The sequence below is a fragment of the Somniosus microcephalus genome, chromosome 25 (assembly GCF_052327205.1).
Source record: "Somniosus microcephalus isolate GS21.2 chromosome 25, FLI_Smic_1.0, whole genome shotgun sequence".
Lineage (NCBI taxonomy): Eukaryota > Metazoa > Chordata > Chondrichthyes > Squaliformes > Somniosidae > Somniosus > Somniosus microcephalus.
In genome coordinates, this window is record NC_141011.1 from 31,374,142 (window position 1) to 31,399,936 (window position 25,795).

At 46.0% G+C, this 25,795-nt stretch overlaps 1 protein-coding gene across 6 annotated transcripts in view; it reads left to right on the top strand.

The window, feature by feature from the left end:
• Window positions 1-5,758: 5,758 nt before the first annotated feature.
• Window positions 5,759-25,795, top strand: part of c1qtnf12 (C1q and TNF related 12) — a 106,611-nt gene continuing 86,574 nt past the window's right edge. For 2 of the 6 annotated variants that reach the window (XR_015073526.1, XR_015073525.1), the window contains exon 1: window positions 5,785-6,883. Coding sequence is in view for 4 of the 6 variants with exons in the window: in XM_085967096.1 (XP_085823222.1) it covers window positions 6,743-6,883 (141 nt within the window). In the remaining 2 variants the exon portion in view is untranslated. Of the gene's footprint in view, window positions 6,884-25,795 lie in introns of all 6 variants that reach the window. The other 4 variants (XM_085967096.1, XM_085967095.1, XM_085967098.1 and 1 more) reach the window with 4 other exon arrangements.

Consider the following 25,795-nt stretch of genomic DNA (forward strand, 5'->3'; position numbering starts at 1 on the left):
TGTAATCAATCTCTGCTATCACATTAACGGTGACTGATTTCACAAACCAATCAGATCTCAGACAATGGGCAGACATGGAGAGTCCAATGATTAAAGATGGATTTGGGGAATTCTGATCTGTTGCATTCGTAAGTTGTGCATAGAATCAGACAGCACAGAAGGAAGCCATTCGGCCCACCGTGCCAGTGCAGGCTCTTTGAACGCGCATGTATTTCCTTTTCAGGTATTTATCCAATTCCCTTTTGAGTGTTACTATTGGATCTGCTTCCACCACCCTTTCAGGCAGTGCATTCATCATAACTCAGTCAAAGAAATCCTCCTCATCTTCTCCAGGTTCTATTGCCAATTATTTTAAATCTGCGTCCTCTGGTGACCGAACCTCCTGCCAGTGGAAACAGTTTCACCTTATTTTCTTGCGTTTGGAGATTTGATTACTTTACAATGTAATAATACAGTGGGCTGCACGGTTACTTGTGCGTGCCCTGTGCGTTTTGATTTCAGTCAGTAGATGGCACTGGTTGTTAAATATTCTCTCCTCCCACCTCGTGGCTGCCTGTTGGTTTTTATTTGTTTCAAGAAGCAATGCCGGAACTCGGGCACCTTTCTCCGCAAAGATAAAACTAAGGTTTAAATCGAGAAACCATCCTTCAGCACCCAAGCAATGAAAAAGGCAGAAACCGCGTTCTTTTCCAAATCTTGTAATATTGAATTGCAGATAATATTTGAATTCATTGGCAAGCTCCAGTGATGGGAAACGTGCCGTCGGCAGCTATCAGGGGGCGGTAGAAATGAACTTAAGGCTGTTCATCATCATCGAATGGCTTCTATCGCCAGTTTTATAAATAAAGCTACAGAGACTCGATCGCTCCAGAATCGCCACCGTACCAAACACACACAAATCAGCGCCGCGAATTTCAATTCTGCCAACTTCTCACTGCCTGTAAAACAGAGCGCTGGATTCTGGTGTGATTCATAAAATGTTTTTTAAATTATTCCAGGATTTAGGAGAAAAATAATATATATTCCAAAGTTGTGCCTCCTGGAACAGTGCCGCTGATTTGGATTTCAATGGCGAGAGCGCCCAGCCTTGTGGAATAGTTGAGGGGGTGTCAGATACACTGATGCCCATTTAATGTTTGTTAACCTGCTGTTCTGAATCTTGTAAAATGTGCTCAGCGCAAACGTCCTCACAGGTACAGGCAATTTAATATTCCCGTCCTGCTGAGTTAATATTTTTCTTCTTGTGGGGAATTTTTGTCCTTTTAGTCTTCGACGACAACACATCAACAACACGTTGCATTTATATAACGCCTTTGATGTAGTGAAGCATCCCAACGGGCTATTTGTGATCGGGTTTAATGAGGACTTATTTGGAGGACTGGTTGCTCTCGGGTAACTTTCAGTCAGAAAACAACAATCGCAGCTCCCTCCCTTCCCCAACCACGTTTCAATGCATCAAATCAAGTAAAGGAACAACCACACATAGTCCAACCTAATGCAATCATCCGGGACCGGATTTTTACCTAAAATCTATTTATTCGGCAGCAATGGCTGCGCTTTGGTGTTGGGCACTGTTAAGAATATCGTGGATCGTGCATTTAAAGATTGGATTAACATGAGTTAATACGTTTCCCCTTACTCAATTGCTTTATACTGTGATAAACTAGATGGCTACACACTTAGCTGTATTACCCTATTCACTTAGCTGTATTACCCTATACACAGCTGTATTACCCCATTCACTTAGCTGTATTACCCTATTCACTTAGCTGTATTACCCTATACACAGCTGTATTACCCCATTCACTTAGCTGTATTACCCTATTCACTTAGCTGTATTACCCTATACACTTAGCTGTATTACCCTATTCACTTAGCTGTATTACCCTATACACAGCTGTATTACCCCATTCACTTAGCTGTATTACCCCATTCACTTAGCTGTATTACCCTATTCACTTAGCTGTATTACCCTATTCGCTTAGCTGTATTACCCTATTCACTTCGCTGTATTACCCTATACACAGCTGTATTACTCTATTCACTTAGCTGTATTACCCTATTCACTTAGCTGTATTACCCTATACACAGCTGTATTACCCCATTCACTTAGCTGTATTACCCTATTCACTTAGCTGTATTACCCTATTCACTTAGCTGTATTACCCTATACACAGCTGTATTACCCCATTCACTTAGCTGTATTACCCCATTCACTTAGCTGTATTACCCTATTCACTTAGCTGTATTACCCTATTCACTTAGCTGTATTACCCTATTCACTTAGCTGTATTACTCTATTCACTTAGCTGTATTACCCTATTCACTTAGCTGTATTACCCTATACACAGCTGTATTACCCCATTCACTTAGCTGTATTACCCTATTCACTTAGCTGTATTACCCTATTCACTTAGCTGTATTACCCTATACACAGCTGTATTACTCTATTCACTTAGCTGTATTACCCTATTCACTTAGCTGTATTACCCTATACACAGCTGTATTACCCCATTCACTTAGCTGTATTACCCTATTCACTTAGCTGTATTACCCTATTCACTTAGCTGTATTACCCTATACACAGCTGTATTACCCCATTCACTTAGCTGTATTACCCCATTCACTTAGCTGTATTACCCCATTCACTTAGCTGTATTACCCTATTCACTTAGCTGTATTACCCTATTCACTTAGCTGTATTACTCTATTCACTTAGCTGTATTACCCTATACACAGCTGTATTACCCTATACACTTTGCTGTATTACCCTATTCACTTAGCTGTATTACTCTATTCACTTAGCTTTATTACCCTATACACAGCTGTAATACCCTATTCACAGCTGTATTACCCTATTCACTTAGCTGTATTACTCTATTCACTTCGCTGTATTACTCCATTCACTTAGTTGTATTACCCTATTCACTTAGTTGTATTACCCTATTCACTTAGCTGTATTACCTATTCACTTAGCTGTATTACTCTATTCACTTAGCTGTATTACTCCATTCACTTAGCTGTATTACCCTCTCCACTTAGTTGTATTACCCTATTCACTTAGTTGTATTACCCTATTCACTTAGCTATATTACCCTATACACAGCTGTATTACCCTATACACAGCTGTATTACCCTATTCACTTAGCTGTATTACCCTATTCACTTAGCTGTATTACCCTATTCACTTAGCTGTATTACTCTATACACTTAGCTGTATTACCCTATTCACAGCTGTATTACCCTATACACTTAGTTGTATTACCCTATTCACTTAGTTGTATTACCCTATTCACTTAGCTGTATTACCCTATACACAGCTGTATTACCCTATACACAGCTGTATTACTCTATTCACTTAGCTGTATTACCCTATTCACTTAGCTGTATTACCCTATTCACTTAGCTGTATTACTCTATACACTTAGCTGTATTACCCTATTCACAGCTGTATTACCCTATACACTTAGCTGTATTACCCTATTCACAGCTGTATTACCCTATACACAGCTGTATTACCCTCATCACAGCTGTATTACCCTATTCACTTAGCTGTATTACCCTATTCACAGCTGTATTACCCTATTCGCTTAGCTGTATTACCCTATACACAGCTATATTACCCTATACACAGCTGTATTACCCTATTCACTTAGCTGTATTACCCTATTCACAGCTGTATTACTCTATACACTTAGCTGTATTACCCTATTCACAGCTGTATTACCCTATTCACAGCTGTATTACCCTATACACTTAGCTGTATTACCCTATTCACAGCTGTATTACCCTATACACTTAGCTGTATTACCCTATTCACAGCTGTATTACCCTATTCACAGCTGTATTACCCTATACACAGCTGTATTACTCTATACACTTAGCTGTATTACCCTATTCACAGCTGTATTACCCTATACACAGCTGTATTACCCTATACACTTAGCAGCTGTATTACCCTATACACTTAGCTGTATTACCCTATTCACAGCTGTATTACCCTATACACAGCTGTATTACCCTATTCACAGCTGTATTACCCTATACACAGCTGTATTACCCTATACACTTAGCAGCTGTATTACCCTATACACTTAGCTGTATTACCCTATTCACAGCTGTATTACCCTATACACAGCTGTATTACCCTATACACAGCTGTATTACCCTATACACAGCTGTATTACCCTATTCACTTAGCTGTATTACCATATATGTAGTCAGCCAGTGCCTCAGTAGGTAGCACCCTCATCTCTGAGTCAGAAGGTTGTGGGTTCAAGTCCTACTCCAGAGACTTGAGCACCTAATCTAGGCTGACACTCCAGTGTAGTGCTGGGGGAGTGCTGCACTGTCGTAGGTGCCATCATTCGGATGAGACGTTAAACCGAGGTCCCGTCTGCTCTCAGGTGGGCGTAAAAGATCCCATGGCAGTATTTTGAAGAAGAGCAGAAGAGTTCTCCCCGGTGTCCTGGCCAATATTTATCCCTTAATCAACATCACTAAAACAGATTATCTGGTCATTATCACATTGCTGTTTGTAGGAGTTTGCTGTTTGCAAATTGGCTGCCGCCTTTCCTACATTACAACAGTGACTACACTTCAAAAAATACTTAATTGGCTGTAAAGCGCTTTGGGATGTCCGGTGGTCGTGAAAGGTGCTATATAAATACAAGTCTGTCTTTTACACTTAGCTGAAGGGTCCCAGACCTGAAACGTTAACTGTTTCTCTCTCCACGGATGCTGCCTGGCCTGCTGAGTATTTCCAGCATTTTCTGTTGTTATTTCAGATTTCCAGCAACCGCAGTATTTTGCTATTATATACTTTACACATTTGGTTTCAGGTGCCCTATACTTTGGGCTAATATACCTTTCACATTCGTTTTTTTACCATATACACTTGAATTAATTTACCGTACACACTTGGTTGTATGTACCCTGCATAACTTGGTTTTATGCGCCGTATAGACTTGATTTCATGTAACCTACACATTTGGTTGAATGCCCGCTGTACACGTGGTTTCATTCCCCCTATACACTCGATTTCCTGTAGGCGACACTGTTGGTCGTATTCCTTCAATCTCTGGAGGTTGATTCCTGTTGTTTGTAGGATTACCTTTCAGGATGTCAGTTTTTAGTAATGCAGCCACGTTACAATAAATACATCGAGTTCCAGCGCATTTTAAGTCTTTTGTGTAAAGGTAGTGCCCAATTTCGAACAAGTTGCACTCGTCACTTTGACATTTAAAATTTTTTTGAATGCAATATGAACGCATTTAAAGTGTTCTAATGTTTGGAATAGGTCACGCAGTTTACCATAGCTTCACACTCCGCCAAGAATCCAAATAAATCCCGGATTAAATGCGGACTCGGCCTCACAAAATCATCGATACTTACTGAAATGACCGAGAATAATTTGTGAAGTCGTTTTAAAAAATCAATCTAGTTCTACATAAATGTTAAGAGTTGAGAAACACGAAATTGTGTTGCGCGTCACATTTTGAAGCATTTATTAAACCGACGCCGGATAATAATAACCAGCTTATGTTTACATTGTATGCAACATGTTTTTGCAAATGATTTGTGATGTAAGAGGATAAATCCGCTCTCAAAGTCGGTCTCATGATCAACATTGGTAAAAATAGAGAACTTTTAGGGGGGAAATGCTTGACTATCTGACGTGCTTTGTATGTGTTTAAAAGTTAGAGAACCATCATATTTATCCGGCACGGTACCAGCGAGGTGTGATTCGCTGATGGTCAGGGGAGATCTAAAACTAAATTGGCCCGCCGTACAAAATAAAATAAGCAATCGGCAGGGGAAAGGCCGAAGGATGGCCGAGGGACTGTCGCAAGCCCGCAGCCGAGGGGATCTTTCATCCTTTCCCCGCGGCGTCCCATGAACACGGAGCTCGGCTGCAAGGGACGGGACTGTTAATGCATTAAACAGGCTGCAGCCTCGGTGGGTGTCAGCTCGCTTCGCCCGCCCCCCTCCTCCTCCTCCTCCTCCCCGAAGAAGCGAGCGATCGAGGCATGTGAGAAATTCTTCACCACCCTCTTAGGAGTTGACGTGTTAAAGTGATTCTAAGCCTTGCTGTCAGTGTATTCGGATCCAACCCGTTGACATTTAATGGGCAATTTCCTTTGAAAGGTGGATTAATGTTCGGAGGCAGATTATTATTTTAAAATATCTCCCTCCTCCATCACCCCCCTCCCTCCCTCCTTTTCATTTCTCTCTCTAAGGTCGTTTGAGCAGGACTGAAAGGTGCAAAAAAAAAAGGGAATTCGAGGCACCCACTGCTCCCGGCCAGCGGACTCGGCAGCAGTGCGGGGACTGACCGGGCGAACCGACCGCTCAAAGCTGGGGGGAGGGAGAACAATTTCCGCCCGCAGCGGGTTAACTGGCTGCGGACAGTCAGCAGAAACCTGGAGGGACATCTTCACATGTGTGGCGGGAGCCTGAGCAGCTCACACAGCAATGTGGACACCGCGCATCTAACCGGGGCTTAAACCCGGCAGCTTGCTTAGAACTTCCAACATTGTTTCCAAGTTTTCTCAAACGCGTTATTTTTTAAATTTATTTACTGTTATCGTTGGGTTTTCGAAGGTCGACTCGGCTGTTTTTTTTTTTAGCCATCTGATGCCTCTTCACCCACGTGTAAGGACGGCTCGTCGCTGAACAGTTTTCTCTCTCTCTCTCGAAACCCCTTCTTTTGAAGTGTTTTGTTTTCAAAAGCCGATCGACGATGAAAGGCTGGAGAGTGGCGATCGTGACCGTCGTCCTGTGGCACCAGCTAGCCCTCTACAGGCAGGCGACGGCCAAGCGATCCCTGAGGATAAATCAGCACACCGAACCCTACAACACCACCCTGACCAACAGCGAGGAGGTGAGTGCAAGCTGCTCACTCTGACTGCTTGGGATGTTGCTGGGGGGTTTTTTGGTTTGTTTTCTTTGCCTCTCTCTTTCCGAGCTGCACCGCTGCTTTCCTTGATCAATTTCTTAAATGTTAATATCTAGCCCGGGTTCGCAATCCGTTCCCACAAATGGAGCATGTCCAGGTTACTGTTTTTGTTTAAAAAATCGTCTTTAAATGTCAAGTATTTAAGTGACAGGTTGGCTCAGTTGGTCGCACATTCTCCCTGCGTCAGGAGGTACTTGGAGCAACAGACTTGGAGAAAGTGGAATGCAGATTTCCCAGGATGATTCCTGAGCTGAGGGGTTCTGATGAACAGTTAGAGCTGTTCCAAGAATAACCCGAATAAACAAGGCTCACCTAGATTATTCCATTTGTGGGTAAATTGAAGATCTCAAGATGAATACTGGATACATAGAGGGGCGATTGGAATGAGCTTTTTTGTGCAGTTCTCAGAATGGATGCTTTTCCACAAGAGGTGATGGGTGGTAAATTGATTCACAGCATTCCGAAAGGTACTGGATAATGAGTTCAAGACTATAATAGGGCACCGGGAGATAGCAGGGAAATGGGATGGTGCCAAATCAGCCTCTGAGAGCGGTCTTAAGTCAGTAAAGGCAAGAATGGCTTCCTGTGTGAACATCTCTATGTTACATAATAGAATGTAGGCGTGTCCTGATCCAACTCCAGGGAATTGAGCACATAAAGCTAGGCTGACACTCCCAGTGCAGTGCTGAGGGAGTGCTGCACTGTTGGAGGTGCCGTCTTTCGGACGAGACATTAAACCGAGGCCCCGTCTGCTCTCCCAGGTGGACGTAAAAGATCCCATGGCACTATTTTGAAGAAGAGCAGGGGAGTTCTCCCCGGTGTCCCGGCCAATATTTATCCCTCAATCAACATAACAAAAACAGATTATCTGGTCATTATCACACTGCTGTTTGCGGGAGCTTGCTGTGCACAAATTGGCTGCCGTGTTTCCTACATTACAACAGTGACTATACTCCAAAAGTACTTCATTGGCTGTAAAGCGCTTTGAGACGTCTGGTAGTCTGGTAGTCATGAAAGGCGCTATATAAATGCAAGTCTTTTTTCCCTCAGAATTTAGCTTTTGTCAAAGGGTTCTAAAATGTATTGATGTAACAAAAAAATCTAATTTTTGTACATTTGTTTGAGATTTTTTTCTAAAATAAAATCTTAATCTGTAGGGAGCACCTGCTTGTGACAGCAGAGTGATAACCATCGGTAGCTGTGCTGCAGGATCACGTTTGCCCATTGGGAATAAAAGGGTTGAGTTTCTGGTTGTTTCCGCTAGTTATATCAGCATAATATAGAAGATAGGAGCAGGAGTAGGCCATTTGGCCCCTCGAGCCTGCTCCGCCATTCAATGAGATCATGGCTGATCATCCAAATTCAGTACCCTGTCCCTGCCTTCTCCCCATATCCCTTGATCCCTTTAGCCTTAAGAAATATATCCAACTCCTTCTTGAATATATTTAATGAACTGGCCTCCACTGCCTTCTGTGGTAGAGATCCGAGCAGAATCGGCCAAACTAGCGCAAAAGATCGGGGAATTTCAAACGTAAGTGAGTTGCGCACAAATCCTCTTGCGTCGTGTTTGCCGCAATCTTTAGCGCCGGTTCAGGATTCAATTGGCCCGGATCAGGCCCCGCCCACAAAACTGCCCCCCCCCCCCCCGGTCGGAATTGAGAGATTCCGCTGATTGAACTGGTTCGGGAAGGCTTTTCAAATTGCGCCCATTTTCTTAGGCGCACAGGCACGTTTTAAAAGTTTATTCACATCAGCAATGATTTAATTTACTGAGAAACTGACTAGTGTACACCAATGAAACTATTACGTGGTTCAGTATTTTTTTTAAAGTCATTTTCAGTGATTTTTAAATCTGGTTACTCACGGGTGGTGGACTGGACATCCTTATTAAAAATGCTTATTTTTGTGATAAATCCATTTTCAGCTGTATTAATAAAACTGCACCAGGTTACCACTGTTCAATACACCCAGGAATACTTTTTAATGGAAAGGGGAAAACAATTATGTTCTATAACACTGCCCGATAGCGCTGGTTCATGGAAGATTTTACGTTTGTGATTATGCAAATTAATTCTAGTGCAACCATCTTCAGCCAGAAGTGCCGAGTGGATGATCCATATCGGCCTCCTCCTGAGGTTCCCACCACCACAGAAGCCAGTCTTCAGCCAATTTGATTCACTCCACGTGATATCAAGAAACGGCTGAGCGCACTGGATACAGCAAAGGCTATGGGCCCCGACAACATCCCGGCTGTCGTGCTGAAGAATTGTGCTCCAGAACTGGCCGCACCTCTAGCCAAGCTGTTCCAGTACAGCTACAACACTGGCATCTATCCGACAATGTAGAAAACTGCCCAGGTATGTCCTGTCCACAAAAAAAGCAGGACAAATCCAACCCGGCCAATTACCACCCCATCAGTCTACTCTCAATCATCAGCAAAGTGATGGAAGGTGTCGTCGACAGTGCTATCAAGCAGCACTTACTCACCAATAACCTGCCCAAGGATGCCCAGTTTGGGTTCCGCCAGGACCACTTGGCTCCAGACCTCATTACAGCCTTGGTCCAAACATGGACAAAAGAGCTGAATTCCAGAGGTGAGGTGAGAGTGACTGCCCTTGACATCGAGGCAGCATTTGACTGAGTTTGTCATCAAGGAGCCCTAGTAAAACTGAAGTCAATGGGAATCGGGGGAAAACTCTCCACTGGCTGGAGTCATACCTCGCACAAAGGAAGATGGTTGTGGTGATTGGAGGTCAATCATCACAGCCCCAGGACATCACTGCAGGAGTTCCTCAGGGCAGTGTCCTGGGCCCAACCATCTTCAGCTGCTTCATCAATGACCTTCCCTCCATCATGAGTTCAGAAGTGGGGATGCTCGCTGATGATTGCAGTGTTCAGCTCCTCAGATAATGAAGCAGTCCATGCCCGCATGCAGCAAGACTTGGACGACATTCAGGCTTGGGCTGATAAGTGCCAGGTAACATTCGCACCACACAAGTGCCAGGCAATGACTATCTCCAACAAGCGACCGTGTAACCACCACCCCTTGACATTCAATGGCATTACCATTGCTGAATCCCCCACCATCAACATCCTGGGGGTTACCATTGACCAGAAACGTAACTGGACCAGCCACATAAATACTGTGGCAACAAGAGCAGGTCAGAGGCTGAGTATTCTGTGGCGAGTAACTCATTTCCTGACTCCCCAAAGCCTTTCCACCATCTACAAGGCACAAGTCAGGAGTGTGATGGAATACTCTCCACTTGCTTGGATGAGTGCAGTTCCAACAACACTCAAGAAGCTCAACACCATCCAGGACAAAGCATCCCGCTTGATTGGCACCCCATTCACCACCTTAAACATTCACTCCCTCCACCACCGGTGTACCGTGGCTGCAGTGTGTACCATCTACAAGATGCACTGCAGCAAGTCGCCAAGTTTTCTTCGGCAGCATCTCCCAAACCCGCGACCTCTACCACCTAGAAGGACAAGGGCAGCAGGCGCATGGGAACACCACCACCTCCAAGTTCCCCTCCAAGTCACACACCATCCTGAGTTGGAAGTATATCGGCCGTTCCTTCATCGTCGCTGGAACTCCCTCCCCAACAGCACTGTGGGAGTACCTTCACCACACGGACTGCAGCGGTTCAAGAAGGCGACTCACCACCACCTTCTCAAGGGCAACTAGGGATGGGCAATAAATGCTGGCCTTGCCAGCGATGCCCACATCGCAGGAACAAATATTTTAAAAAACTTGAAGTGTAACTTAACCAGCGCAATTTCAAGCGCATTGTTGGTGCAATTTCCCGATTGCGCCCAAAGCGGAAACTCTACCCCAAAGATTACAAGTTTCTGACACTGGAAATAATTTGCCGAAGCTATTGGTGAAATACCAATTAAGGGTGTTTCTTTTTTATTCATTTACAGTATGAGGGCATCGCTGGCAAGGCCAGCATTTATTGCCCATCCCTAATTGCCCTTGAGAAGGTGGTGGTGAGCCGCCTTCTTGAACCGCTGCAGTATACTTCTTTGTAGCGGTTTGGTACAACTGAGTGGCTTGTTCGGCCATTACAGAGGGCAGTTAAGAGTCAACCACATTGTTGTGGGTCTGGAGTCACATATAGGCCAGACCAGATTCGGACGGCAGATTTCCTTCTACAACATAAGAACATAAGAATTAGGAGCAGGAGTTGGCCGTACGCCCCCTTAAACCTGCTCCACCATTCAATAAGATCATGGCTGATCTTCAACCTCAACTCCACTTTCCTGCACTATTCCCATATCCCTTAATTCCGCTGGAGTCCAAAAATATAAATATCTCAGCCTTGAATATACTCAACGACTCAGCATTCACAGTACTTTGGGGCAGAGAATTCCAAAGATTCACAACCCTCTGAGTGAAGAAATTTCTCCTCATCTTAGTCTTAAATGGCCGACCCCTTATCCTGAGACTATGCCCCCTAGTTCTAGACTCTCCAGTCAGGGGAAACAACCTCTCAGCATCTACCCTGTCAATCCCCCTCAGAATCTTATATGTTTCAATGAGATCACCTTTCATTCTTCTAAACGCCAGGGAGTATCGGCCCATTCTACACAATCTCTCCTCATAGGACAACCCTCTCATCCCAGGAATGAATCTAGTGAACCTTCGTTGCACCACCTCCAAGGCAAGTATATCCTTCCTTAAATAAGGAGACCAAAATTGTGCACAGTACTCCAGGTGTGGTCTCACCAGAGCCCTGTACAATTGTAGTAAAGGCCAACATGCCATTTGCCTTCCTAATTGCTTGCTGTACCTGCACGCCTGCTAGTTACATCCTCAAAAAGCTCTAATAAATTTGTCAAACACGATTTCCCTTTCATAAAACCATGTTGACTCTGCCTAATCATATTATGATTTTCTAAGTACCCTGTTCTCTAAAGGACATTAGTGAACCAGATGAGTTTTTACAACAATCCAGTAGTTTATTGACACTAGCTTTTTTTAATTCCAGATTTATTTAAGTGAATTTAAATTCCCCAGCTGCCATGGTGGGATTTGAACTCACGTCTCTGGATCATTAGTCCAGGCCTCTGGATTACTAGTCCAGTAATGTAACCACTATGTTACCGTACCCGCCAGGGGTTGATTTGTGGGTGACACTTGAGGGGTCTGTAGACTTGTCACCTCCATATCCAGGTCAGAGATGGCAGTGAGAGGACAAAGCCTTTATCAAACCCAGTAAAAGCAGAACAACATGGATTGTCCTCTTGCACTGCCCGTCCTTGTCCCGTCAGCTGAGTAGCAAGATAAACTGAGAGAGCACACAAATGCCTAACTCTCAGAAGATGACAATCTCCCATAGAAAAGAGCTATGGGACGGAATGTTTTATCATTCTAGTTTCTGGGGGCATTAGCTTTTCCACAGAGATGCAGAGCGACAGATGCAGAGGTAGCAATAATCTACTGTAATTTTAGGTCATGTGTGTCATCAACCGTAAAGGCTTCCATTCCATCAACATGGAGTTGGTCTGCGATACTTAGAAAAAATCCAATACCCCATTCCCAGGATCAACAGATGACTCCTTCACCCTCAGCAACCCTTGAATGGCTGCAGGCCTGATTGCAGGACATCTGGTTTCTTGTGTTGCTCAGTTCCTGGGGTAATGAGGTCTCTATTTCAGCTACCTTCAGTAATGATGTCGCCCCTTATCCTGGACTGCATGCTAATTTAGCATATTATGCATCTCAGAGAGTACGTTATTCGTCTGGGAGATGGAGCTATTTATATCTGGGCTATCCTACTCAACCTGTCATCCATTTACAAAATCAAGTGAAATTATAGGGGCTGATTGTTCTGACCATTGTCCCTGAGAAATGTTCATTCCCTGAGTGTCAAGCTCAGGGAAAAGGGGGCATAGACCAGTTCCATTTGGTCGTTACCCCAGGAATCTAGAGAAACATAGAAACATAGAAAATAGGAGCAGGAGTAGGCCATTCGGCCCTTCGAGCCTGCTCCGCCATTCAATGAGATCATGGCTGATCATCCAATTTCAGTACCCGGTCCCTGCCTTCTCACCATATCCCTTGATCCCTTTAGCCTCAAGAAATATATCCAACTCTTTCTTGAATATATTTAATGAACTGGCCTCCACCGCCCTCTGTGGCAGAGAATTCGACAGGTTCACCACTCTCTGGGTGAAGAAATTCCTCCTCATTTCAGTCCTAAATGGCTTACCCCTTATCCTTAGACTATGACCCCTGGTTCTGGACTCCCCAGCCATCAGAAACATCCTTCCTGCATCTAGTCTGTCCAGACCTGACAGAATTTTATAGGTTTCGATGAGATCCCCTCTCAATCTTCTAAACTCCAGTGAGTATAAGCCCAATCGACACAATCTCTCCTCATACGTCATTCCTGCCATCCCAGGTATCAGCCTTGTGAATCTTCGCAGCACTCCCTCCATGGCAAGAACATCCTTCCTCAGGTAAGGTGACCAAAACTGCACACAATACTCAAGGTGCGGTCTCACCAAGGCCCTGTACAACTGTAGCAAGACATCCTTGTTCCTGTACTCAAATCCTCTCGCTACGAAGGCCAACATACCATTTGCCTTCTTAACCGCCTGCTGCACCTGCATGCTTACCTTCAGCGACTGGTGCACAATAACACCCAGGTCTCTTTGCACTTCCCCTTCTCTCAATCTATTGCCATTCAAATAATAATCTGCCTTCCTGTTTTTGCCACCAAAGTGGATAACCTCACATTTATCCACATTATAGTGCATTTGCCATGTTTCTGCCCAATCACCCAACCTGTCCAAATCGTACTGGAGTTTCACGACATCCTCCTCACAGCTTACCCTCTTACCCAGCTTTGTGTCGTCTGCAAATTTGGAGATATTACATCCAATTCCCTCGTCCAGATCATTAATATACAGTGAACAGCTGGGGTCCTAGGACCGATCCTTGCGGTACCCCACTAGTCACTGCCTGCCACTCGGAAAACGACCCGTTTATTCCAACTCTTTGCTTTCTGTCCGCCAACCAGTTCTCTATCCAAGTCAGTACCTTGCCCCCAATCCCATGTGCCTTAACTTTGCCGCTAATCTCTTATGTGGGGCCTTATGGTGCAGAGCCAACATATGGAAGTGGGGGGGGGTGGGGCTCCCCTTCAGTATCCTGTTTTGGGCAATCCAGAGTCAGTCAGCTGCTGTGGGGGCTTGTGTTGGGACATCTTCCTCAGATCAGATGAAAAGCAATTTGGCCTATTTTTTTAACTTGCTGGGACTGGAGGCCTTCTGGTTTCATTCTTCAACAGCAGCCAGAAGGCCTTCAGGGCACGCCTACTCCTCTCTCTGGCTTCGATTCCCGGTGTAAGGTCCATTGGGCCTGCATGTTGTGAACTGGGCGATGCTGATGGCACTGACCACCAAAACTGGGTGGAGCTTGGCCTAGAGCATGTACTGTGCACTTTGGGTGTGCAGTGTGACGTAATAAAACTCACTCCGCACTTGGTTTGAGTATAAAGCAAGGCTTTAATCAACTTGTTTCAGAACATGGAGGTCTAGTTGTACTTCACTAGTTCCTTGTCTTACAAAATGTCCCTGGAAGCTGGGCCCACGCCCGAGTATTTATACTCCTTGGACGGCGCCACCAGCTGGCCGTTCAGCGTTATTTCATGAGTAGTTTCTTGATGAATGATGAGATTTATAACACAGTGCCTGTCCAGTGTCGGGGCAAAGAGTTGCCAAGAAAACAGGCCCCATGAAATAAAGCAAATCAAACTAGGCAAGAAAACTGGGATTTCTAACATAGTTCATTAGAACTCTCACCAACCTCCTCCACAGTTAGACTGGTCTCTTGGAATTAAAACAATGTCTTGGCGGGGGGTGGGGGGGAGGGGAATGGCAAAGTACTGTGAACTGGCACTGTGAATGTTAATAGTCCAGTCTTCTCATGTCCTTCAGTAACAGAATGTTGTTTCAAACCATATCATTAAGTAAGGAGTTCACATGAAATATGAATCACATGCTTGCGGAGCTCTTTTGTCTGAATGACCTTCACAGTCCAGCAAGAACTGAGGAATCGACAGATAGATCCTATTTCTATCTACTTACTTTTTTTGACAAAGGGAAGCTGACATTTTAAAGATGCGTTGCCAAACAAAAATGCAATAAAATAAAACTCGTAACTTTAGGACCATCCAGAGCAACATTCATGCGCGCTAGCCATTTTCAACACACAACCACATTTGAGCCTGGCATTGCATAATGATAATTCAAATAAACAGTTGCTGATTATGAATTGAATGGCCATGAATAATATATACGAACACCTGTAAATGCAAGACCGAGCATTTATATCTAGCACTTTAGTCTAGCTAAGCTAGTTTCCTAGGAATGAACTCCGTTTGTTTTTAGCTTTGGGTCTAAGATGTCTACTACTCACTAGCCTTTTCGAAATCCCCTTCAGCTAGTAGAGCTTCTCCACCTCCTCCGTTTAGTGAATGATTTAGTTCTGCTGGCTCAGTAACTTGCTCATGTAGCTCTGCGCCTGGGCTGGTGCCTGGTGGTTGACCATCTTTTGGTTTGGCATGTTATGCTATTTGTGGCTTGACCTAGGTCACTCATTGGGTGGATGAGGCACTTTGGTAAATACCTCTTCCAAGAGAGCCTCCCATATGTTTCTAGCTGTTTACAAAAGTGATTCAATAAGATAATTCGTCTGGTTCCTTATTTTCCTCTTGCCCGGTTTATTCGTTGAGTGTGGGTGCTTCCTTCCCCATCTACTCCATGCCACTTTGGATGTCACACTTGTGGAACACAGTGTGCTGATCTTGCCGACCTTGGTTTGAGTGTATATTGTAGAAGGCCCTCTGATCTGGCCAGGTATTTGCAGTGCTGCTTCAAGATGCCTGTTATAAATCTCATCATTCATCAAGAAACTCCTCGTGAAATAACGCTGGACGGCCAGCTGGTGGCGCCGTCCAAGGAGTATAAATACTCGGGCGTCGGCCCCAGCTTTCCAGGGACATTTTGTAAGACAAGGAACTAGTGAAGTACAACTAGACCTCCATGTTCTGAAACAAGTTGATTAAAGCCTTGCTTTATACTCAAACCAAGTGTGTAGTGAGCTTTATTACGTCACGGCCCATTGTGAATTCAATGATTACCCTGATGGTTGAGTGCACCTCATTGTACCAGCACTCTGTTGATGTTCTTGGCTGTTGGCGGTGTCCTGAGCCACAGCTCGAGAGTGTTGTCTTGGCCTCCCAGGTGCCAACCTTGCACTCTTCTTTTTGGCTTGAATAATCCTGTCTTGTGATGAAGGTGTCATGATTGGAAAGCAATAATTCATGTGGCTTTGATAAGGTAAATCAGGAAAAAACTATTTCCACCAATTGGTGAGTCAGTAACTAGAGGGCATAAATTTAAGATCATCACCAAAATGTTGGTAACAGGCCAACTCCTTGCTGGAAACATCCTGTGATCCCTGAAATACACTTTTCTTGTTTCATGTGTTAAGGTTAAGGTCACTTTAAAGGAGGGTAAATCACCTCAGTTTAGGTGGACCATCTAATTTGTGTTCATTGCCAAGTCCACATAGATGACAAAAAATACTTAATGACATGGCTGTGAGAACAAGCCCGAGATAATCAGTTTTGATTGCCAGTTCATTGAGGGCAAATCAGACTTCGCTCTGTATGAAAGTTGCTTTGTGTAAACATTGTTCCAGGCAATCCTGTCAGGCCACAACTTGTTGCCGTTGAATCCTATTTTCGATTGACAACCTTTTCTATTGTATCTTTTTATTTTTGTCCCATTTCAAAGCCCACGAGCGGGGTTAGTGAATATCTGCTCCACTAGGCAGCTTTCGAGCTGAGGCTAGCGTTTTCTCACAGATGCAAGTTCTAAGTTAAGGGAATTATCAGTGTTTCATGATATTTATTGCTTTTAAAGTCGGTTTAAAGAACTAGTGAGAAATCAAATATTCTTTTATTGTAATCTAGTGAAATCTGTGTTTTCTGTTCCTTCTGTTTAATTTTACTTAAATGGGTGTGTCAGTATGAGATGGGCGTGTCAGTACGGGGTGAGTGTGTCAGTATGAAGTGAGTGTGTCAGTGCGAGATGAGTGTGTCCGTACGAGGTGAGTGTGTCAGTACGAGGTGAGTGTGCCAGTACGAGGTGAGTGTGCCAGTACGAGGTGAGTGTGTCAGTACGAGGTGAGTGTGTCAGTACGGGGTGAGTGTCAGTGCGAGGTGAGTGTGTCAGTGCGAGATGAGTGTGTCAGTATGAGATGGGTATGTCAGTACAAAATAAGTGTGTCAGTACGAGATAAGTGTGTCAGTACGAGTTGAGTGTGTCAGTGCGAGATGGGAGTGTCATTGTGAGATGGGTGTGTCAGTACGGGGTGGGTGTGTCAGTACGGGGTGGGTGTGTCAGTGCGAGATGGGAGTGTCAATAAAAGATGGGTGTGTCAGTACAAGATAAGTGTGTCAGTATGAGTTGAGTGTGTCAGTGTGAGATGAGTGTGTCAGTGTGCAATAGGTGTGTCAGTGTGAGGTGAGTGTGTCAGTACGAGGTGAGTGTGTCAGTATGGGGCGAGAGTGTCAGTACAGGATGGGTGTGTCAGTACGAGATCAGTGTGTCAGTACGAGATCAGTGTGTCAGTACGAGATGTGTGTGTCAGTACGAGGTGAGTGTGTCAGTATGAGATGAGTGTGTCAGTACGAGATGAGTTTGTCAATGTGTGATGAGTGTGTCAGTATGGGGTGGGTGTGTCTGTATGGGGTGGGTGTGTCAGTGCGAGTTGAGTGTGTCAGTACAGGGTGCGTGTGTCCGTGCGAGGCGAGTGTGTCAGTACGGGGTGGGTGTGTCAGTACGAGATAAGTGTCAGTACAAGATGTGTGTGTCAGTATGAGGTCAGTGTGGGATAGTGTGTCAGTGTGTGCTGAGTGTGTCAGTACGAGGTGGGTGTGTCCATATGGGGTGGGTGTGTCAGTAGGAGGTGAGTGTGTCAGTAGGAGGTGAGTGTGTCAGTAGGAGGTGAGTGTGTCAGTATGGGGCGAGTGTGTCAATACGGGGTGAATATGTCAGTGCGAGATGAGTGTGTCAGTATGAGGTGAGTGTGTCAGTACGGGGTGCGTGTGTCCGTGCGAGATGCATGTGTCAGTATGGGGCGAGTGTGTCAGTACGAGGTGAGTGTGTCAGTACGAGGTGAGTGTGTCAGTGTGTGATGAGTGTGTCAGTGTGTGATGAGTGTGTCAGTACGGGGTGGGTATGTCAGTACGAGGTGAGTGTGTCAGTATGAGATAAGTGTGTCAGTACGGGGTGAGTGTGTCCGTACGGGGTGGGTGTGTCAGTACGAGATGAGTGTGTCAGTGTGAGATGAGTGTGTCAGTACAGGGTGGGTGTGTCAGTATGGGGCGAGTGTCAGTATGGGGTGAGTGTGTCAGTGCGAGATGGGTGTGTCAATATGGAATGGGTATGTCAGTACGAGATGAGTGTGTCAGTACGAGATTAGTGTGTTAGTACGAGGTGGGTGTGTCAGTACGAGGTGGGTGTGTCAGTGTGAGATGGGTGTGTCAGTATGAGGTGAGTGTGTCAGTATGGGATGGGTGTGTCAGTACGAGATGAGTGTGTCAAAGTGTGAGATGAGTGTGTCAGTACGGGGTGGGCGTGTCAGTACGGGGTGGGCGTGTCAGTACGGGGCGGGCGTGTCAGTACGGGGCGGGCGTGTCAGTACGGGGCGGGCGTGTCAGTACGGGGCGGGCGTGTCAGTACGGGGCGGGTGTGTCAGTACGGGGCGGGTGTGTCAGTATGAGATGGGTGTGTCAGTATGAGGTGAGTGTGTCAGTATGAGATGAGTGTGTCAGTGTGAGATGAGTGTGTCATTACGGAGTGGGTGTGTCAGTACGGAGTGGGTGTGTCAGTACAGGATGGGTGTGTCAGTACGAGCTGAGTGTGTCAGTACGGGATGGGTGTGTCAGTACGGGGTGGGTGTGTCAGTGTGGCGTGGGTCTGTCAGTACGAGGGGAGTGTGTCAGTACAGGATGGGCGTGTCAGTACGGGGTGGGTGTGTCTGTACGAGATGAGTGTGTCAGTATGAGCTGAGTGTGTCAGTACAAGGTGAATGTGTCAGTACAGGATGCGTGTGTCAGTACAGGATGCGTGTGTCAGTACGAGATGAGTGTGTCAGTATGAACTGAGTGTCAGTACAAACTGAGTGTGTCATTATGAGATGGGTGTGTCAGTACGGGGTGAGTGTGTCAGTGTGCGATAGGTGTGTCAGTATGAGATGAGTGTGTCAGTACGAGCTGAGTGTGTCAGTATGGAGTGGGTGTGTTAGTACGATGTGAGTGTGTCAGTACGGGGTGGGTGTGGCAGTACGAGATGAGTATGTCAGTACGGAGTGGGTGTGTCAGTACAAGATGAGTGTGTCAGTACGGAGTGGGTGTGTCAGTACAGGATGGGTGTGTCAGTACGAGCTGAGTGTGTCAGTACGGGGTGAGTGTGTCAGTACTGGGTGAGTGTGTCAGTACGGAGTGGGTGTGTCAGTACAGGATGGGTGTGTCAGTATGGAGTAGATGAGTGTGTCAGTACAGGATGAGTGTGTCAGTACAGGATGAGTGTGTCAGTACGGGATGAGTGTGTCATTACGAGTTGAGGGTGTCAGTACAGGGTGGGTGTGTCGGTACGAGCTGAGTGTGTCAGTATGAGCTGAGTGTGTCAGTATGAGCTGAGTGTGCCAGTACGAGCTGAGTGTGCCAGTACGAGCTGAGTGTGTCAGTACAAGGTGAGTGTGTCAGTACAGGATGGGTGTGTCAGTACGAACTGAGTGTGTCATTACGAAATGGGTGTGTCAGTATGGGGTGGGTGTCAGTGTGAGATGAGTGTCAGTACGGGGTGGGTGTGGCAGTGTGAGATGACTGTGTCAGTACAGAGTGGGTGTGTTAGTACGAGATGAGTGTGTCAGGACGGAGTGGGTGTGTCAGTACGAGATGAGTGTTACAGTACGGAGTGGGCGTGTCAGTTCAAGATGAGTGTGTCAGGATGGAGTGGGTGTGTCAGTTCAAGATGAGTGTCAGGATGGAGTGGGTGTGTCAGTACAAGATGAGTGTGTCAGTACGGAGTGGGTGTGTCAGTACGAGATGAGTGTCAGTATGGGGTGGGTGTGTCTGTACGAGATGAGTGTCAGTACGGAGTGGGTGTGTCAGTACGAGATGAGTGTCAGTACGGAGTGGGTGTGTCAGTACGAGATGAGTGTGTCAGTACAGAGTGGGTGTGTTAGTACGAGATGAGTGTGTCAGGACGGAGTGGGTGTGTCAGTACGAGATGAGTGTTACAGTATGGAGTGGGTGTGTCAGTATGAGATGAGTGTGTCAGTACGGAGTGGGTGTGTCAGTACGAGATGAGTGTCAGTACGGAGTGGGTGTGTCAGTACGAGATGAGTGTCAGTACGGAGTGGGTGTGTCAGTACGAGATGAGTGTGTCAGTACAGAGTGGGTGTGTTAGTACGAGATGAGTGTGTCAGGACGGAGTGGGTGTGTCAGTACGAGATGAGTGTTACAGTATGGAGTGGGTGTGTCAGTACAAGATGAGTGTGTCAGTATGGAGTGGGTGTGTCAGTACGAGATGAGTGTTACAGTACGGAGTGGGTGTGTCAGTACGAGATGAGTGTTACAGTACGGAGTGGGTGTGTCAGTACGAGATGAGTGTTACAGTACGGAGTGGGTGTGTCAGTACGAGATGAGTGTGTCAGTACAAGTTTATATTTTCTAGGAAGTATAGAATTGGTTGTGAAATAAGTCGTTTGTTTTGGTCGGGAGAAAGTATCTAGGATCACAATTCTTGCCACTCTTAACCTTTTATCAAATCTCTCTGTATTCCCTTGAAGTCTGGACCTTTAAAGTAAAAATTTTTTTGCATAAGCATATCAGTTTTTTAATTAAAAGGAGGCAAAGTTACATTATTTTAAAAAGAGGGAAAAGTTATATTAATACATGTTTCAGAAGGTTCTCATCCATCATTTGTGAGCACAGTATGAAATTTTCATGAGGTTTATAGGAGGATGTATGGAACTTTACTTTTTTGGCACAGTTATTTCTGATGAGATTCATGCAAGCTTGATAGTCAAGTCAGATTGAGTGTGTCCTCTGGGGTTCAGGTGGGCTGGAGGTTGTGACAGTCTTGCCTATGCCATTGGTGACTATGTTGGCTTTGATGTTGTCCTGGGTTTGGCTTTGGTAAGAGTGATTTAGGGGACTTATATCCTGTAGCTGTCTGTCTATGCTCTTCTAATAAGGTCATGGGAGTTGTACACGCCCAGGAAGAGGCCCTAGACTGCCTGGTTTGTCCCCAAGTGTACCAGAGGCCATACATTACACATTTAGACTGACATGGGGCACTTCCATCTGAAGAAGGGATGGACCAGTTCAGGAGATGTGCATTCCCTAATCTGATACATTGCTTTAGAACCAAACAATTAGGAAGTACAAATGTCAACAGATGAACAGGGATAACAAAAACTAAATTGAAATACAGAACCTAAGCAGCATCTCAGCATATTGACTACACAAGTATATTATGAAGCAAACCTATGATAAAAGTGGATGCATCAGACACACAAGCAATGTAAAGTAATTCAGTAAGGTAGGGAATTCTAAAGTGTGGTTCTGTGATCCAGCACTCCAAGTGGAGAATGGTGTTCTTAGGGAGCGCATCTCAGGAAATTCTGGGCATACAGCCGATGATTTTCCATCCATTGAAACTAATGGATTGAAATTCCCAAGGTCGGCTCACTGCAAGCACCGGCATCACCAGATCAAGGAATCACCCTTAGACAGAGCCTCACTGGGAAGCCACTCAGTGGCGACTGTCTGTTGCCACATCCAGCAGGGAAATACAGTTCATCAATCTGACAGGGTAAGTAATTGCAGAGGGAAGGAGAAAAAGGAGGATATTAAACCTGCTCGAAGGAGAAAATGCCAGAGTAGAGCATCCAAGGTGCTGGGAGGGATTGCTCCAAGCAGAGTGCGAGAAATAGGGAGTTACTTGTAAAATGAGATTGTGTCACGACGTAAATGCAGGAAAGGACCTCTTTAAACGTTTGAGTATCAAGGGGGAAATATTCAGTTGGTAGCGCCTCCCGTTAGCGCCTTAAGAGGGCGCTAAGTGGGGCGCAAACCAACTAGCGCCCGGGCGTGGCACTGCCCACGCCTCCCGCAAAATTCAGCGGGAGGTTAGTGGTGGCGCTAACCGGTAGCGCCCTGCGGCGCTGCGCCGCTGGCGATGACGTCATTGGTGTGCGCAGCGCCCCGCTCACGCCCCGGCCACGATCTTCGGGAGCGCCCCCTGATTTACCGCTGGACGCTATGTCCGACGGAGTCAGGGGGGCCTTTCTGCGGCCGGGGAGGCGCAATTTAAAGGCGAGGTGCGGGGCGGCCATTTTTGTTGCTGGCTGCCTGCCAGCACCTGCCTGTGCTCCCGTCCCAGAACTCCTGAACCCCCTCCCCCCCCCCCCCCCCCCCCCGCGGAGTGCCGGCTGCGCTCCAAGAGCCCGGCACTTCTCTTGGGTGCCGGGCTCTTTTGCCGGCACTCCCGATCCCCGGGGGCCCAGCTGGGCCCCAGGTCGCGCTGCACAAGGCCCCTCCCCTTTAAGGAGGGGAGGAAGGCCTGCAATACCGCATCGCCCCTCTTGGGGCGCAACCACTCAATTTCCGGTGCGGGGGCGCTAATTTTTCCGGGGCGCTACTTTTAGCGCCCCGGCGAAGTTAACGCCTCAATTGGGGCACTACTCAATTTTTAGTCCCAACTCTCCTGGATCTGCTGCTATTTAGCTGTTTATAAAATTTCCAAAAGGAGTCCAAATTTCATCAGTGTTCAGTTTGTTGACACTAGCCACAGACAGCACACTATCATTTTAAAATTTATTCTTGGGATGTGGGCATCGCTGGCAAAGTCGGCATTTATTGCCCATTCCTAATTGCTCTTGAGAAGGTGGTGGGTGGAACTTTTTCTTGATCTGCTTCTTGATTCAGCGATCATGAATAACGGCGATATATGTCCAGTGGGATGGTGTGTGACTTGGAGGCGGTGGTGTTCCCATGCACTAGGTGGTGGAGGCCGCGGGTTTGGGAGATGCTGTTGAAGAAGCTTTGGCGAGTTGCTGCAGGGCATCCTGTAGATGGTACACACTGCAGCCACGGTGTGCCAGTGATAGATGGAGTGAATGTTTAAGGTGGTGGATGGGGTCTCAATCAAGCGGGCTGCTTTGTCCTGGATGGTGTTGAGCTTCTTGAGTGTTGTTGGAGCTGCACTCATCCAGGCAAGTGGAGGGCATTCCATCACACTCCTGACTTGTGCCTTGTAGGTGATGCAGAGAATTTGGGGAGTCAGCAAGTGAGCCACTCGCTGCAGAATACCCAGCCTCTGACCTGCTCCAGTAGCCGTGGTTTTTATGTGGCTGGTTCAGCTGAGTTTCTGGTCAGCGGTGACCCCCCAGGATGATGATGGTGTGGGATTTAGCGATGGTAATGCCATTAAATGTCAAGGGGAGGTGATTAGACTCTCTCTTGTTGGAGGTGGCCATTGCCTGGCACTTGTGTGCCGCAAATGTTACTTGCCACTTATCAGCCCACCCTGAATGTTGTCTTGGTGTTACTGTATGCGGGGCATGAACTGCTTCATTATCTGAATTGCAAATGGAGCTGAACACTGTGCAATCATCAGCGAATAGCCCCACTTCTGGCCTTATGACGGAGGGAAGGTTATAGAATCAGAGAAACTTACAGCACAGAAGGAGGCCATTCGGCCCGTCGTGCCTGTGCTGGCTCTTTGAAAGAGCCGTCGTGCTCAGTCCCACTCCCCCGCTTTGTGTCCGTAACCCTGTGAGTTGCTCATCCTCGAGAACCCGTCCAACTCCCTTTTAAAATTATTCATGGAATCAGCTTCCACCACCTCTTCAGGCCGAGCGTTCCAGATCCCGACAACTCTCTGAGTGAAAAGAATTCTCCTCATCTCCCGTCTCGATCTTTTGTCAATGATTTTAAATCTCTGACCTCTGGTTACTGACCCACTCACCAGAGGGAATAATTTTTCTCTCTCTAATCTATCAAAACCTCTCATCATCTTGAAAACCTCTATTTAGGTCACCTCTTAACCTTCTCTGTTCCAAGGAGCACAGTCCTAACTTTTCCAACTTCTCCTCATAACTGAAGCCCCTCATCCCTGGTAACATCCTGGTAAACCTCCTCTGTCCCCTTTCTAAGGCCTTTACATCTTTCCTAAAGTGTGCTGCCCAGAATTGTCCACAATACTCCAGCTGAGGCCTAACCAGTGATTTATACATTTCGAGCATGATCTCTTTGCTTTTATATTCTAATCCTCTATTTATAAGCCCAAGTAAACCATATGCTTTTTTGACCACCTCATCAATTTGCCCTTTAAGGATTTGTGAAAGTCATTGATGAAGCAGCTGAAGATAGTTGGGCCTACGCGCTGCCCTGAGGAATTCCTGCAGCAATATCCTGGGGATAAGATGACTGGCCTCAAACAACCACAACCATTTTCCTTTGTGCCAAGCATAACTCCAGTCACTGGATAGTTTTACCCCTGATCCGCATTGACTTCAGTTTTACGAAGGCTCTTTAGTACCACACTTGGTCAAATGCTGCCTTGATGTCAAGGGCAACCACACTCACCTAATCTCTGGAGTTCAGCTCTTTTGTCTATATTTGGACTAAGATTGTAATGAGGTCTGGAGCCGAGTGGTCCTGGCGGAACTCAAACTGAGCATCAGTGAGCAGGTTATTGGTGAGTAAGTGCCGCTTGATAGCACTGTCGACGACACCTTCCATCACTTTGCTGATGATTGAGAGTAGACTGATGGGGCAGTAATTGGCTGGGTTGGATTTGTCTTGCTTTTTGTGGACCGGAAATACCTGGCCAATTTTCCGCATTGTCAGCAGATACCAGTTTTGTGGCTGTACTGGAACAACTTGGTTAGAGGCACGGCTAGTTCTGGAGCACAGGTTTCAGCACTGCAGCCGGCATATTGTCGGGACCCGTAGCCTTTGCTGTGCCCAGTGCACTCAGCCAATTCTTGATATCATGCAGAGTGAATTGAATTGTCTGAAGACTAGTATCTGTGAAGGATGGGGACCTCGGGAGGAGGCCGAGAAGGATCATCCACTTGGCGCTTCTGGCTGAAGATGCTTGTGAATGCTTCCAGCCAATCTTTTACACCATCCTAAAGTGCTGACACATAAAATGTTTTAAGTGCTTCACTTTATGCTAATAGCAGCATCCACTTCCTCTTCAATTGCCGTCCCCTTCAATCTTTCACAACCCTCATCACAATGTGCCGTACCCGCTGTGTTGGAACCATTTGTGTGTGTGTTTGTGTGTATATATATTTAGATTTGGGCACGGGGTAAAATGTCAAAATTTGCTGATACATGGCTCACTGTGAAGAGGACTGCAATTGACTCCAGGACATAAGCAAGCTAGTAGATTGGGCAAATAAATACCAGATAAAATTTAATGTGGAGAAATGTGAGGTGATACATTTTTGGAGGAAGTATAAGGAGAGGACTAATACACTATATGGTAAAACTTGAAGTGGACCAGAGAGACTGAGGGGCTCAGATACACCGATCTTTAAAAGTGGTAAAAACAGTTAAGAAAGATCCTTGCAACTACAATTCCTCTGATATCTAGATTCAAATGGACAAGTGGGGATAAAAGCTCTATAGCCAAGATGAAAAGCAATGGGGAAAGGATACTTAGAACAGTTCGAATGAAGAAGAAGCCACTCCATTAGTGATTGTAGAAGAGGCTGTGGGTAGAACG